General features: G+C 36.8%; 1 protein-coding gene across 1 annotated transcript in view; it reads left to right on the top strand.

Annotated features, from left to right (window-relative positions):
• The window catches only part of LOC129364318 (leucine-rich repeat-containing protein 4C-like), a 45,852-nt gene extending 34,323 nt beyond the window's left edge, over positions 1 to 11,529 (top strand). The window contains exon 2 of the mRNA XM_055036881.1: positions 6,388 to 11,529. Coding sequence (XP_054892856.1) covers positions 6,415 to 8,310 — 1,896 coding nt within the window. The 5' untranslated portion in view covers positions 6,388 to 6,414 and the 3' untranslated portion in view covers positions 8,311 to 11,529. The remainder of the gene's footprint in view (positions 1 to 6,387) is intronic.
• The last annotated feature ends 4,792 nt before the right edge of the window (positions 11,530 to 16,321 follow it).

Raw genomic sequence — 16,321 nt, 5'->3', positions numbered from 1 at the left:
CCAAAACTTGAGTTATTGCTTAACCTTCCTCATACCTGTGTGCCAAACTGTTCTGGTTTGATCTTTGGTCCTTGTGATGCAGTTTCTTCACTAGCGTTCTCTATTAAATTGAACTTATGATTTAGGTGTCCTGTCAATGCAGTTTGTCATAGACAGAACAGATTTTGTTTAGGGGCATCAGAGTAAAACAAGCTGAATACAAATGCACACTAGATATTTTTTTTTGTTTGTGTAAAAACTGCATACAACAATGCAGCATATCTTTCCTTTGCTTCCTTTGTGTTACCTTTTGACATCCAACCATCTCCTGTCTGTATATCCTGCTCCTATAACACTGATGCTGTAGGAGCATTTGAGGGAAACACATAGATACACCGAAAACAGCCGTGAGGGCACTCATACACAAGGACAATTTAGACAGACTCATAAACCTTAAATGGTCATATTTGTAGACTGGAAGGAAATCAGATCCTACACTTGCACAAGGGAAAGATGCTAATTTTTACGGCAGGCAGCAAGACCCCAGGTGGAAATTCAAACCTAAGACCTTCTTGCTGCAAGGCAGCAATTCAAACAACTGATCCACTATGCAGCCCAGCCTGACATTGAAGTTTAATATTTCTTTTTTTTACACATCTTTTATTGCAATATAAATTTTTTTAAAAATTTAGTGACATTTTCACAAAGCAATATGCAAAATTTTGGAAGAGTTAGACAGCTTGAAAACTGTATTTCTGTTCGAAAAAAATTAATTCAATGAGTTTTTAAAATTAAGATAAAAAAAAATGCTAATACACCAATGTTCAAAGTCTTGGGTTTTCTTATTTTATTTTTTCTATGGTTGGAACATTTTAAAATCCATATTCATTTCACAAATACAAGGAACACTGGAATGTAATAAAGGCATTCATCGTGACAAGTGTCTATGAAATGAAGTTGCTGGCTGGTTGATATCCCAGCTCTCATCAAAGACAATGAATACAAATAAAGTCTTCAGTCCATTTTTAGGCATAATAACTGATGCTAAATTGAAAACTGTCAATACTGTTGCTTTTGGAACAACCGGTTATTGTCCATCTGGCTTTAATTCCATATGGCAAATTGATTGCTCTCAAATCTCTCCATTTTTAATCAAATAGTTTTCATTAAAATCTGAGGAAAATGAATTTAGTCCTCTAAATACTCAGAGATTTTGCAGAAAACAATTGCGCTCTCAGGGATTGCTGCTGTTGTTTAACCTTTGCCTTTCCTGAAAGCTCCCAGGGTTTAGACCAGGGCAGAGGGTCAAGTGTACCGCCTCTGTTGGATCATTACCTGTTCTTGTTTTTAAATTGATGAAACAAATCACTCTAGAAACATATAGAAGCAACGTTGCATTAATAAATGAAAATATACACTGCTACATATGCTGTGATTGTACCTATTAAGGTGCTTTGCAGATTTTACAGATTCATATAACAATCAGAATCAAAACCAAATTAAATCAACATGAAACATGTACTAAGCAATGAATCAGCTGAATAGGCTGTTACTGAATTCTTCCACAAGTTTACTGGCCTAGTTTGTTTCCGAGCCTGCATATTTACTGTCCACACAAAGCAATCTATTTGTAAGATGTCTTAGATTTTTTCCCCATACTTATGCCCCTTATAAAAAGCAATAAATCTAGACAGTTTTGAAAACATAAATGAACCACTGGCATATATGTGGAAGCATTCAACTTTAATAAATCAGGAATTCTCCTATGGTTTTATTCCTGCACCTCATGGCTATGAAAAGGCTTTTTAACCATTGTTTTTGTTTGTTTGTTTTTTAAAAGCCCCAACCGTATTCAGGCAGCATTTTGTTTTATATCAAAAACCGAGAAAAATGGTAATTTTATATATATATTTTTTCTTTTGGTGTTTTTAAACAATCCAGATCTGAAACAGTAAGAGTAAATCTTAAAAGACCTTACACATTCTGCCAAAGGTAGTATTTATCTGTGGAATCACAATGATGAAAACCCGGATCTATTATGCACTGGCTTAAGACATGTTACTGTGCAGTTCTCCAATTTACTTTCATCATCTTGAAAAAGAAAAGTGTTTAAGCTGCTGCTACTTTCACAAAACAGAATTAATTTTAGGTTAATCATTCCTATTTTTCATGGTAGCCTATTTCATCAAAAAAAGCTAGCATTTCATACACCGGAAACAAACAGCATTATTTCAACACCATTATGTGTTTTTCTCTAAATTAAAGCAATGATTTGCCAAAGAGAATGCAGAACCACCAGCCACTCTTACAAAAAATAGCAAAATGGCTTTTAGTTCTGGTTTTTAAAGCAGCTGACCAAACTAATCCATACAATGGAGTTAAGTGGCTGGTAAAATTTATGTCCAGATTAAATGGCTAGTGAAAAACAACAGATGTGATTAGAACAACCACTCAAAACATGACACAGAATGTTGCATGTGACAGCTGGCAAGTAACTTTTCCCTCACCACACACATGCAGTTTAGAAATGGCCTCTGTAAAAAACAAAACAAAAAAAACAAAACAAAAAAAAACCCTAAACTGCAAAAATGCCCAGACAAAAATAGATGTTGTTTCTTTTTCTATGTTATTGAAACAATTTTAATAATGCCAGATCTTATTAAAGAATCTCATACTGATAAGTCAGCAACACCCAGCAGCTTCTTGTGGCAGATTTATTTCCCACACACCCAAGCACTCTGAGCACTGTTGCCAAGATGGAGCAGAACTGCACAGTGGATAGTGAAACTCAGCCAGTTTCAGTGTCTATCATGTCACAAAATGTGTTGGACTGCTAATAAAGTAGGTTTCTTAACAAAATAAGTGCTGGTGGAATCCTAAATCTATTATGTATTCTCTGTTGTGAACCTGTTGGAAGGTGTAACTGTGCCATAGAGTTCTGGATTTTCAACTTTAAGTGGTAATTATTGAGATATTATATGAAATCAGTTAATGTTCACATCATAAAAATGTAATTGTAAACATTGCAAGTAGAAAAACAGTCCTGAGGAAGTTGCAGTCCAAACTAAGGCTGATTTCATTGTAATTAAATTAAAATAAATAATTAAATTCTTAGTTATTTACCAGCTTCTTGGTAAAGGGAGCAATAAGGAAAGAAAGGAAGAAAGAAAGAAAGAAAGATGTTATTGAAACAATTTTAATAATGCCAGATCTTATTAAAGAAAGAATGTATGTAAAAGACATACATTCAGGCAGAACAATAAATCATTTTATAATCAGCATTTTCAAAATAAAGTGTGCTTTAAACTTAGTATCCAGAGAATATAAGATGGCCTGCTGCTTCCTATGCTTGTGCTGTTTGGGCGTATGCCCTGCATATGTAAATATATTCACAGCAGTGAAGATTTATGATCATTGCAAACACTGATACATCAGACTTGTCATCTATCCGTATATCTGTGTGGTGCTTAGTCTGCAGCCAGGTCTCCACAGACCCAGATGGCATGTGAGGTTATAATATCACCCCAACGAGGTTGAAAAGCAGACATGCAACAAACGTATGCAAATGTAATGAATCAGTAATGTGTTGAATCAATTAGCAAGATGGTACTCAGCTCATCAGACATCCTCTGCAGTAGCCGGGAACTTATTTGTCTTTGTAGGTCTCGCCAGATTCCGCACCACTTCATATTTAACACTCTTTCCAATTTTATATTCATATAATTAAATGGGAATTATCTGTAATTGTCTAATCAACAACCCAACCCTATTTATTTTTATTGCGTTATGATCTCTTCTATTCTGTTGTCCTATGTAAAGGGAGACCAATTTAAAAACAAATATGTATTTTATTCGTAGAAATATGCACTGTAATAAATAGGTAGTGGAAAGGAGTTTGGTGAAAACAATATTTTTACTTTCTGAGAATCCCTGTCCTCTGAACATGAAACCATTTAGTCTGATTCAACAAATGCTAATTCAAATGCTTGTGTTTGTCGCTGGGTTGGTCTAATCCTGTTGCACATAAAAGATTCCAAATTCCCCTTAGTACCCAGAGGGAAAATGCTAAACATGTGAACAAGTTTGCGTAAATATCAAAATCAAAATGTGACTGCAAAGCAAGTAATACATAATGCAACGTTTTGTGCTTTTTGTTTCATCTTAAAATATTTATTATCTTCACAAGTTGGATTTGTGCAGAACAGATTTAGAATATCATATCTCATTTTTATACAATGAGAAGTTGAAACTGATTTTTTTTCTTTCAATGTGTTAGGCTCCTCAGTTCCTCAAAGGAGGGCTTTGAATGCTTTTGTGCCAAGCTTGCTGCAATGCTGTGTTGGAATGTCCAAGTTAGCACATCTTGTTAGTTGAAAATAATACATTGCTCTTTAAAGGGATTCAACAGTGGCAATAATTTTAATAATCTGACATTTTAATTTGAAAGATCTGAATTATAGATCTTACAGCCTCCTTGTTTTGCTTGATAGAATGTATTTCCTTTCACCTTCCCAACTAACTCATCATAACCATTGAATTTGGCAAGTCCCAGCACTGACAGACACAACGCAAGTGCTGCTGGTGCAGCAGCTGAAAAGTGAGGGTGGGTGTTTTTATGTTACTGGCAGGATTTTAGATGTAAGCATTTACTGCTTGCAGTGGCTCTGAACACATGTTGAGCACAGCTAGATGGAAATTAATCCATGCAGTGTTGCATCAACAAAGGAGGGATTTTTTTCTCTTTTTATGATATATATTCCATTTCTGCATGTAATGAGGCATTAAATGCACTATGAACACGGCATGTGGCCAAAGCTTAATTTACTCTTTGAGTGGTTGCAAGGCTCATCCCTTTTAGCATTCCAGTGGATTTGCAAACTGATATGTTTTATTGGCAGCAGATAATCACTGTCAGTGTGTTTGCCATGTCTGACATTTTCTTCTCTTTAGTGGCAGTGCAGGGTTTGTTGTAATTCCAGCCAGACAAAATGAGCTCCAGCCAGTGGGAGGTCTTATTCGATCTGATTCCCCTGCAGAGGCTTGTCTCTCTGCAGCCTCGTTCCATCACAAGTATTGTGGCAGCCTTGTTGGTGCAAAATCAAGGCATCTAGCCTCATTTCTTCTGATTAAGTCAACCCCTCACCCTCAGTGGTGAGCATTTCCACCTCAGTCAACAATTTTTACAGTTTAGAAAACACCTGTCATAATACACTGGTGTTTCTCTGCTTGTGGGCTGACAGAAAGAGATGATTAAGAGATAACAGAAAAACCCAGTTGGACCCAGTACATGTTGTTAATTTTTAAATAATACATTTACTTTGATACAGAGTGTGCCCTGCTCTTGGCAAAGACAGTAACTGCACTGCAGAGTGTGAATTACTTAACAGCACATCTTGACAGAGCCTTGTCACATTTTATACTTTTAGCACCTATATATGTTTGTTGTAAGGAATGTATAGATTTATTTGTAGGTTTTTATCTTTAAATGTAAAAAACAAGGAGTAGCAGTGACACATCACCACTGCTGAATGTAAGTGAGAGGTACAGGCTGTGCTCGATGTGTAGGATTTTCTGGGTTTATTTTTATCATAAGCATTTTCACGCATACTCCTGGACCTGTTGGATGAATTGACTCATCAATCTCAATATGATTTGATCCTGAAACAGCAGACTAAGTTTTTTTTTTTTTATATTATATGAATTCAAATTATTAATAACAGTACCAGCTACAAAAAAAAAAGATCAGGCCATTTGTTGAAGGATGTGGAGCAAAAAAATGACAAAATAGCTATGTCTAGGTGAACACAACTATGAATCAATCAATGAAAAAAAAAATCAAAAAGTCAGTAAGTTGACCAGATACATGCTTTTTTAAGCTAAACCCTTTGTATGTTGTTGTATGTTACTCTTTAAAAGTTTGACTTGTCTCCTAAACCACATGATATGCAGCAAAATCCTCACATTCCATTTTTTCATTGTATTTTCAGAGGTAATGTTTAATAACCCTTACTGTTTGTAAAATATTTTTTTAATCATGGATGAATTACTGATTGGCATTCAGATATTTCTCAGTGTTTATGTTTTAATAGACACACAAAAACACATAACCAAGTTTGACAATGTTTTGACATGATGATTTCCAAATGTTCAACTTGACATTTTAAAACATCACTTTTATATAATCAGGAAAATAAAACATGTAAGAAGTAACTGTACTTGATGGATGTCAATTGAGCATGTTTGTCCTAATGACATTAATGACAAAAAAATTGTTTTTTCCCCTCTCTTTCATTAAATTCGACACAATCAATTGTTTTCTACCAATGATAAATGAGTACAAAGTGTTTTTTGTCCTAAACCCCTTATTAATGAGTGTTTTTCTTTCTTTTTTTGTTCTCTTTCTTACAGGGAAGCCTAACACCAGATAAACTATGAATGCGGAACACAATGATCTACTCCCTCCAACGCCAGACAATGAGAGGTCGTAGGCTGAAGGGGGCACTGTCCAACCCCCTTTTTGTGGTGCTTTTGGCTCTTCAGATACTGGTGGTGGCTGGACTAGTTCGTGCTCAGACCTGTCCTTCTGTCTGCTCATGTAGTAACCAGTTCAGCAAAGTCATCTGCACACGCCGTGCTCTACGGGATGTCCCAGACGGCATTTCTACCAATACTCGGTACCTGAATCTTCAGGACAACCTGATTCAGGTGATCAAGGTAGACAGTTTCAAGCATCTACGCCATCTGGAGATTTTGCAACTCAGCAAGAATCATATCCGCAGCATTGAAATTGGTGCTTTTAATGGGCTGGCAAGTCTGAACACATTAGAACTCTTTGATAACCGACTTACGACAATTCCCAATGGAGCGTTTGAGTATTTGTCCAAACTTAAAGAACTCTGGCTACGGAACAATCCCATTGAAAGTATACCATCTTATGCCTTCAACCGGGTTCCTTCACTTCGAAGGCTAGATCTAGGGGAGCTCAAACGTCTCTCCTACATTTCTGATGGAGCTTTTAAGGACTTGACCAACCTGCGCTATCTGAACTTGGGAATGTGCAACCTCAAAGAGATCCCTAACATCTTACCTTTAATTAGGCTCGAAGAACTAGAAATGTCAGGAAACCAGTTGTCTGTCATTAAGCCCAGCTCATTTACAGGTTTAGTGAGCCTTCAAAAGCTGTGGATGATGCATGCCCAGATCCAAACCATTGAGAGAAATTCCTTTGATGATCTTCAGTCACTGGTGGAACTCAACCTAGCTCACAACAACCTGACCTTTTTGCCACATGACCTCTTTACACCATTGCACCGTCTGGAAAGAGTGCACCTCCATCACAACCCTTGGAACTGCAACTGTGATATTTTGTGGCTCAGCTGGTGGCTTAAGGAAACAGTGCCTGCCAATACCAGTTGCTGTGCTCGCTGTCATTCTCCTTCTACCTTTAGAGGTCGTTATATTGGGGAACTGGACCACAGCTACTTCCAATGTGATGTTCCTGTTATTGTTGAGCCCCCCAGTGACCTGAATGTGACAGAAGGCATGGGTGCTGAACTTAAATGTCGTACAAGCTCGCTGACATCCATCAGCTGGCTCACACCAAATGGCTCTTTGATAACACATGGGGCTTATAAGGTACGGTTGTCTGTACTCAATGATGGGACATTAAATTTTACCAGCGTAACAATGCAGGACACTGGAACTTACACTTGTATGGTCAGCAACACAGCAGGAAACATTACTGCTTCTGCAGTCCTTAATGTCACTGCAGTGGAAAACAATGGAGTTACCTATTTTACCACAGTCACTGTGGAAACCATTGAGACCTCCATGGATGACAGTCAAACACGTCTACCCCCATACGGCTGGGTACCATCCTCTACTACAAAGGGTATGCCTGTTTTAACAAGGACCACAGAACGGACTTACACCATACCAATTCTTAATGGAGATGGAGAAGGAGCCCTCAATGGTCTGGATGAGGTGATGAAAACCACCAAGATTATCATTGGCTGTTTTGTAGCCATCACACTCATGGCCGCTGTTCTGCTGGTTATTTTCTACAAGATGAGGAAGCAGCATAACCAACAGGACCCTGATGGTCCTGCCTCCTCCATGGAAGTCATTACTGTTGAAGAAGAGCTTGCAGGTGTTGCTGCAATGGAGAGACACCTATCGCTCCCCCCACTGGAGCACTACAACCACTACAACACGTACAAGAGCACTTATCACCACCCTCCAATGCTCAGTACCATACACAGCTCGGCCACACAAGAACCTTTACTGATTCAAGCTTGTTCAAAAGACAATGTCCAAGAAACCCAAATCTGACCTTAAGATTGACTACATATCCAGTATTGTCAGTCTGCAACTGGAATACAATGGACCAAAACTTAAAAAAAAGTAAAATAATAAAATGCCGTTGATTTGACAGTTGATCTTGACGGCACTCAATCAGTGTTTGGCAAAGAGACAACTTGAAACTTTGAAAAGGGTCTTTACAAAAACAAGTTATTTATTAAAAATGTCTAGTGGCTAAATGAAAAAAACAGTTTGTGATAGCTTTTTAGCTCATTTTTTTTCTCTCTTTCTCTCTGTGTGATACTGCTCAAGGGAAAGAATGGTTTATTAAACGTGAATCTGAGCTGAATGACATGCATCTTGTGAAACTACAGCAGATTTTGGCCTAGTGTGCAAGTGTTTCTGATTCCATTAACCTGTTATTTGTTGAAGGACATTGCTGTGTCCAAAATGGAGGAAGCTTACAAGACATCAAACAAAACAACTGCAGTGTTATTTTCCTAACCATCATATTCCAGCTGTCACTCACGATGAGATTAGATCTTTTAATGACACAGCTCTGGTTTATATCACCGTGGAACCAGCATGCCTGCAGAGCAAAGCTGCCAAATGAGTAAATGTGCATTTCCCCTGTGGCTCCTAAACAACAGCCATACATCCTTTGCTTTAATTAAGATTAAGGTCTCGCGCCCACTCTGCCTCCTCACATTTCTCTAGACTTCATACCCTTAATCATTTTCCTTCTGTTCCTCCTCTGTTCTTTTATCGCTAATTTATCCATTTTCCCTGGTCAACATTTGCCCTGTTTTCACTCTTCTGGTTTGTGTGATTGCCTTTCTGTCATTGAGATTTGGCATGTTCTTCACCCTGTTCTCATCTCTCATTTGTCTTGCTTTTTTCTGCATACGTGTGCTGCACAAGGGCAAAATGTTTCTTAGGAAAATGAAGGGTAGCATAAGGTTGTGGTCTGCAGCCTCCCTGTTAACCTGGTAATGATCTACATCCACTCGGTGTCGCGCCACCTTGCCGCCACCCCAGGGTCACATGAGCTCAGGCACTGATAGTCCATCTGTTAGTTCGGATAAAAAGGCAAATGAGGCTGGTTTGTAATGTAGTGTGACCCTGTCAGACAAACAGGGGTAGCTTAGTCAGTGAAGCAGCTAGGAACCTGCAACAAACTAAGAAAAGTTGTGTTATAGCTCATTAATCTGTATCAGCAGTTCATTTCCGGACTAATAGAGGAAAGCTGATAAGAAAACAGCATGAGACTTTGCGGCTGACATCTTACAGAGGGTAGAGGGCTTTGATATTGACGCGACCCCTGCTCAGTCTCATTTTTGGCAGAGGAAAAACTCACAGACACTTTGATGTCACACCATTTATAGACCATCAAAACATTGTCTCTTCCCTTGTCTATTTACATGCTGCGGTTTTCATTTAGTCTTAGTAGAATAGGAGGCTTAAGGAAGTGGATAATAGGAGAGAAAAGGAAAGAGTAGTGTTTGGGGTAGAGGCGAGCAGTCATGGGGGGCTCTTATCAACAGTGGTCATGAAAGGTCTTCAAACACTGATATTGCACATATGATGGGGAGAAGTAAAAAATAGATAAGAAATAAGGAGGCAAACTAGCCATCAGCCAGTCACCATGGAAACAGTGACCTTATGTGGAGAGTAAGAGGAGGTTGACATGCCTTTTGCTTTGGTCTCTGTGCAACAAGCATATTTTAATTTCCCACTGGCAAATTTGCAATTTGGGCCAATTATTAACCAACCTGGCTTAATGGAATGTACATTTACAGCTGGGTTTGGTGGGATTTGACAGGCAGTACATTGTACGAAGAGCATGGGTTGTAGAATTACTCATTGTTACTTCAAAACAAATCATGTCAGAATAGCAAAAATAAATAAATAAATCCTTGAAGTCCAGTCACAAACTTGAAATTTCTGGGAATTTTCCAAAAAAGTAGGCCCAAAATTATTCATATAGTTGGCAGAATTGATTCAAAAATAATTTCTTAATTCAACCAACATGTTTTTGCTGAGAGGAGCAAATGAACATTCTGGACTGATCCAAGAGGAGCCTCTATTGGAACAAAATACTGGCAAGGTACACTTGGAACTTGTTGCCAACATGAATAATCAAAAAACACCAGGAGCTGGTGAATGGTTATTTGAGGAATTTAATTGCTGCAATGCCAATAAAGGCTTTTCCATTAATTATTGAAAAGGGTATTTTTTTTTCTTTAATTCATGAAAGAGATTATTTAAAAAAAATATATATACCCCTTGAACAATGTCTTACTATTGTTTGGGGAAATGTATTTTTTTCCCCCTTTATGTCTGACAAAATTTCTGAGTTAAATCATTTTAAATCTTTTTGCCAGCATGACCATATGACTACATGTTCTTGGATTTCACACTATAATGACAACAACTCCAACAGAAGTAAAATTAGCAGTTTTTTGCAGGCACTCCAGATGTAAATGCATGTCAGGCCTGAGTAGCTGAACCAGGAACTACTCACTGGAGCTCTTCACTGTGGATGACAAGAATGGTGCACTTCAGAGCAAGGACAACAAGTAAACCATTCTTTCCCTTTTCACTCTTTTCTTTTATCAAATGCTCAAATCCTTTTCAATGCTTTTGGTGGATTAATGATTCAATGTTGATGCTGGCTACTGTAAAAAAAAAAAAGGTTCAGATTTTTTATATATATTTGGAGTTTGTGAGTTTTTTCAGAATGAATGGGAAATCTGTGTATTGGTAGTTGCTTTTGGCAGGATGGCTTATCTAGAAAGATATTTGATTGCTGGGATGGAATTGAATGAAGACTGTGGAGCAGAATGTTGGACTCGACATACCAGCAGACTAAGTTTGTTTTTTGCGCAAACCCCCAGCCAAGGTGATCAAATTCTTGTGTGTAATTCTGCCAAATGTCCATATATGGGGAGGGTTATCGTGTGTGGGGACATCTCTCATTTTTTGGAGAGGAAAATCATCACGACTAAATTTCTACAGAAAAAAAAAGTATTTTCAAAAACATAATGCAAAAAAATATATATCTTATGATCATGATTTTCCATGTGCTCCAAGTTGTTAAAAAAAGACAAAAAGCAAAACAAAAACAAGAAAAAAAGAGTGCTTGTATGGAGTCCAAATAATTTCACTAAGGATGATGTTCAATATTGATACCTGAGATTGTAGTTCATACTGTACATGAATACAAATAAAAAATGGCAATTCTCTTTTTTCTATAGAGTTGGAATGAATCATTAACAAAAACGACAGTCAGAGCTTCCTTTTGTAATGTGTTTGTTTTGTTCATGTATCGACATTTGTACTAAGAAAATTAAACAGAAAAGTGTGATTTATTAAGACAAATTCAAGAAGGCAAGTAAATCTTTCTCAGAGGAAAGATTTACTTTACTTTTGGAAAGAGGTCAACCTCTGACTACACACCACTTTTACTGATTTCTCCTTCTCACCCAGTATGTGGATGAGATCCCAGTATCTCACCCACATACTGGGATACTTTAGAATATTTATAGACTCAAAGTAAATGTATGTCTTCAGTGACAGTAAAAATGTATTGCTTCAGAAAAAAAAAAAAAAAAATGAGCATGCATCTCATTTTGACAGAATCATCTCCCCAAATGGCACAGAATTGCTCAGGGTCAGAAATGCTTTTGAAACTGTTCCACTGCTGTCACAAAGTACTTATAAAATGGTTGCCCAGCAAAATTAAGCAAATGGAGTTGGCTTCATTCAGATGCTACTGGGATAAATGGTTGGCCCTGCACACTGTCAATTCCAATACTCTAATTGATTAATTAGCCATGTAATGGATTCATTAAGGCTAAATAAAATTAAGTCAAATTCAATAAAAAATGAAAGGTAAGTAAAAAATGAACAAATCATACTTTTTCTCCACAGAGGAAATGCTAATATTCTACATTTTTTTATCAGTATGATGCAGGATCTACACAAACTAGAAATACATCCTTGTTAGTCCAATAACAACAATATTTGTCAGTACAAATTCTACCGTTTGGCATTTCCTAGTTAATTTTAGATGCTGGATGACTGTGGAACATAGAGAACCGTAAACACACAGCTACACATCAACTGTCAGCCAAACACAAAACAGCCTGCAGACGAAAGGAAAGAGATATTCACAAGGGGGGGGGGGGGGAACAAAAATCAACTGAAAACCACATGTTGTTTATTGACTGTAGCTTAATAAAAGCCCAATTAAGGTTTGTTAATTAGCAGCATACTACTTGGTGGTTTGTTTTTAGTTTGACATCATCCTCTGACTACACACCACTTTTGATTTCTTCTTCTTTTTCCAATTCATCTAATGTTAGGTTGAGAGGTCAGTGTCTAAGCAGCAGCAAGACTACAATCATTGTGATCATAATTTGAAATGGAAATGGGAATTTGATTCAAGAAACCATGCTCAGACCAGGAGGAAATGGACAGCTAATTGTAATAGTTCAAATTTACCCTATGTCAAAGTTTTTATACCTGTTTGATATAATTCTGTAACTAATCTTAAAGCATCAATTGTTATGTAATTGAATTAATTACCCTAAAAGGGTGTACTTACATTAGAAGAGATTGAAGTGCTGGTTAGTGAGATGAAATAACTTCTAAATCTGCTGCTCAGCAGCTTGATACATGAAGGTCTAAACATCGGTGTCCATTAAGATGAGTGACATGGATCTAAACAACAAACACACATTGCATTCACTGCAATTTTCAGTACAGCCACAGAGGTGAAAATAGTAAAAGAAACAAAAAGGATTTCTTTCCTGGAAATCATTCTTTTTTTGTGTCCTTGGGTTCCCAGCAAAATAAATGATCAACATGTGTCCATCAGTCAATTTGTTAAAATCAGCCATCTTTGTTGTTTTTCTTCTTTTGCCTATTGTCTAACTCAGACTTTTCTATTTCTGCAGTGTTTTTGGCACCACTCTTTGATGACAATATTAATGTCATTGTTAGGATGCACAGTCAGCTGTCACAAGAATCTGTTGACACGACCACTACATAGCTCGCAAAAATAAACCTGGTTTTCAAAAATATTCAAATACACAGTTAATTAATGAGGAAGATGTAGTATTTTGTTCATTACATACAGTATGTCCAGGTCAGTTGGGATATTTTTTTTTCCTCCCCCATAATAAATTACATCATAATTTCTAAACTAAATGAATTGTATTTATTCAAGTTATTTTTGGATGATATTAAAATTTGTTTTGTGATCCCAAGGATTCATGTTGACCAAACGCAAAAACCAAAATAAATCTGTCAGCGGAAAATACTTTTTCACAGCCCTGTTGTTGTAAAGCTGTAATCTGGTTTGCTCTATAAATATCTTCACCTTTAGTTCTGCCTGCTTACTTTCAGCTTTTCTGCTTGACTACATTGTTAATTTCACCTGCTGAGGTCATGGTGAATGCATGTGCAACAACATAAAAAATAAATAAAAATGTAATTAGAGATTGCACCTTTTCACACATGTGACAATCTTCTTTTATCAAGACAAAACCTGATTCCTTAAGCTGAAAACAATTTGGTTCTTTTGTTACATTTCACCACTGCTTCCTTTCAATGCTTTATTCAGTAATTTAATTTTGCCCTTTGTTTAGTGTATTTGACAAAAATTAAAATACACCTTATTATCAAACAAGTTACTCTGATTTCCATGCCTGTTTAGTGATGGACATCCTGAATAAAGTGCTTTATTGAAGGTGTTGAGTTGAAGCTGAAAGACAGGGGAGTTAAAGAGTCCACCAACAAGCTGTGAAACAGATGGTTTAAGATTTGACTGCTGCTGTTCATAATCCTGTGTCAAGTAACACCTGTTACACATGTGAAAGGTGGACAGCTAGAGAAGAGGTCAGGCTGCCTACCAGTGCCAACCAAATCTGATGAATGTCAGTGAGGAAGGGAGTTCAACAGTGGCTTGTGTTTTTGAATGCTAAGTAGCCATGATTACACAAGAGGCATGCTGGAAGCATTTTTAGAGAAGCAGCTTAAGCTCAGTTCCTCATCATTCTTACACCAGGAAACAGGTCACATTACTGAGAGATAGATCACCTGCATTTTGGAATCACTGAGCGCTTAACATACTATCTGCAATAGTTACGTGCATAAAATTCAGCATGATTGACTCTTAAATTAGAGATGAGGTAGCATGGAGCAGCACTGCAAGCCCTAGGCTATTTTTGAAAACTGCCACATGAGAAATCTTAAAGTTTAGTGAATGGCAGTGGCAGAATATTATAGCAAAATTTTACAACCTTCCGAAAAAGTCAAATCTGTGATATGTTAAATCTCGCAATCATTACCTCAAGTACATGTGATTTTTTTTTTCTTTTTTTAGTCATGAGTAATCTCAATATGGAAGCAAATAAGAACGCCTTCATGGTGACTCAACAATCTTGATGTAATTGGGTCTATTGTAAATGTTCTCAGAAAGAATCACTCTAATTTCATGTTCTGTTTTAACTATAATTGACTCAGATTCAGAAAGGGGATATCTAGGGTGGAGGAGGCTGATTTAATGCGTGGATTATTTGTAGACCACATTAGGCAAAACTAGGTCAATTAGCAAATTAAGAACTTAGGGAAGCTCTGTTCAGAACATGCATGTTTGCTGATGTAAACTGACATGTAACAGCATGACAGTGCATGCATTAATAAAATCCATGCAACTATGTGTTGACTTTAGTTGAATGCCGATTTATCTACTGACAACTGTTAGCAGAAATAATCCCCCCTGCTCCTAACAATTCAGCAAATAACAAAGCTGTGCTGGCAGCAAAGTCTTTGAAAATATTGTAACTTGGAGCCAGCGAGAACAGAAGTATAGATGGTTAAGCAATCATTCATATTTTAAAGTTCAAACTGTTTCCCTTTTCAGCTCTGGTTTCATTTTCTCAATTGAAAACACGTGTTAAGAGACATACAGCAACAGAGTGTGACCCAACCTAAGCATCAATCTATTTCAATGAGGTGAGTATTTATAGCCCCTGTATTTTTAAAAAAATGTTATTACATCACTAGCCCTGTAAGGTGAATATTTGTTCCAGTCTAAAGTGTTTTTGTCTCCAACAAGTTTTTTTTCAAGAATGCCCTGTATTTGGTCTCATCCATCTTAGGGTATCAGAATTAAAGATGCTGGATACAAAAGCATGTCACTCTTTTAAAATTAACTTTTTTTGAAGAAAAGAACACATGTCACTCTTTCCTTACAATAATGCATTACTTACTGTTGATCTAAAGAAAAAAAAATCTCGTTGAATTACTTTGATGTATGAGTTTGTAACATGACGTGTGAAAAAATGAAAGTAGTTTTATGTTTGTTTAGCACTGTAAAATGGTAAAGTCTCCATTCAACAGCTACTTAGTATGTGTTAAAGAGTGGGAGGAAACAAACATTATAAGATAATTATGCACACCCACACTGAATGACACTGTTAGGACAATACTAGTTTCTTGATGAAATATGGCAAAACACATCACTGAAAAGAAAACAAGAAAAAAAATCTAAACATGAAATATTGACTTGTTTTTTTTTATTTCCATTTTCCTGGATAATTTCTCCACAAAAACAAAACTGAATGTTAAAATAAACACAGTTAACAGTAGTATCATGAAGCAACATTGCTACAGTTGACAGCATAGGGAGCCAGTTTGTAACAGCTGTAGGCCAAGTGTTTAAATTCAGTTTCCAGGCTGTGATGGCTTCCTCCCTTTGTATTTTGGCATCTCTCACAGTTTTGGAAGCTCTTGTGCTTAGAGTAGCTTCAAACATTTGCCTGCAATGACTGGATAAGAGAAGAGGGCCCAAAAAATGTGTAATGTTCTGGGAAGAAAAAGAAGAGAATATATTTCTGTGGTTTCAGTGCCCACTAATTTGTGTATTCTACTCAGGATATGTTTCATCTTTAAAATATAAGAATGATTTCTGGAATGGTTTATTGTAGTATCTACCAGACGAACAGAAGTAGAGTGAAATAGAGGTTGCAAC

Source organism: Poeciliopsis prolifica, unplaced genomic scaffold (assembly GCF_027474105.1).
Source record: "Poeciliopsis prolifica strain line A6 unplaced genomic scaffold, Auburn_PproV2 SCAFFOLD011, whole genome shotgun sequence".
NCBI lineage: Eukaryota > Metazoa > Chordata > Actinopteri > Cyprinodontiformes > Poeciliidae > Poeciliopsis > Poeciliopsis prolifica.
The sequence above is the reverse complement of the archived record's forward strand: the minus strand, read 5'-3'. Positions and strand labels throughout refer to the sequence as shown.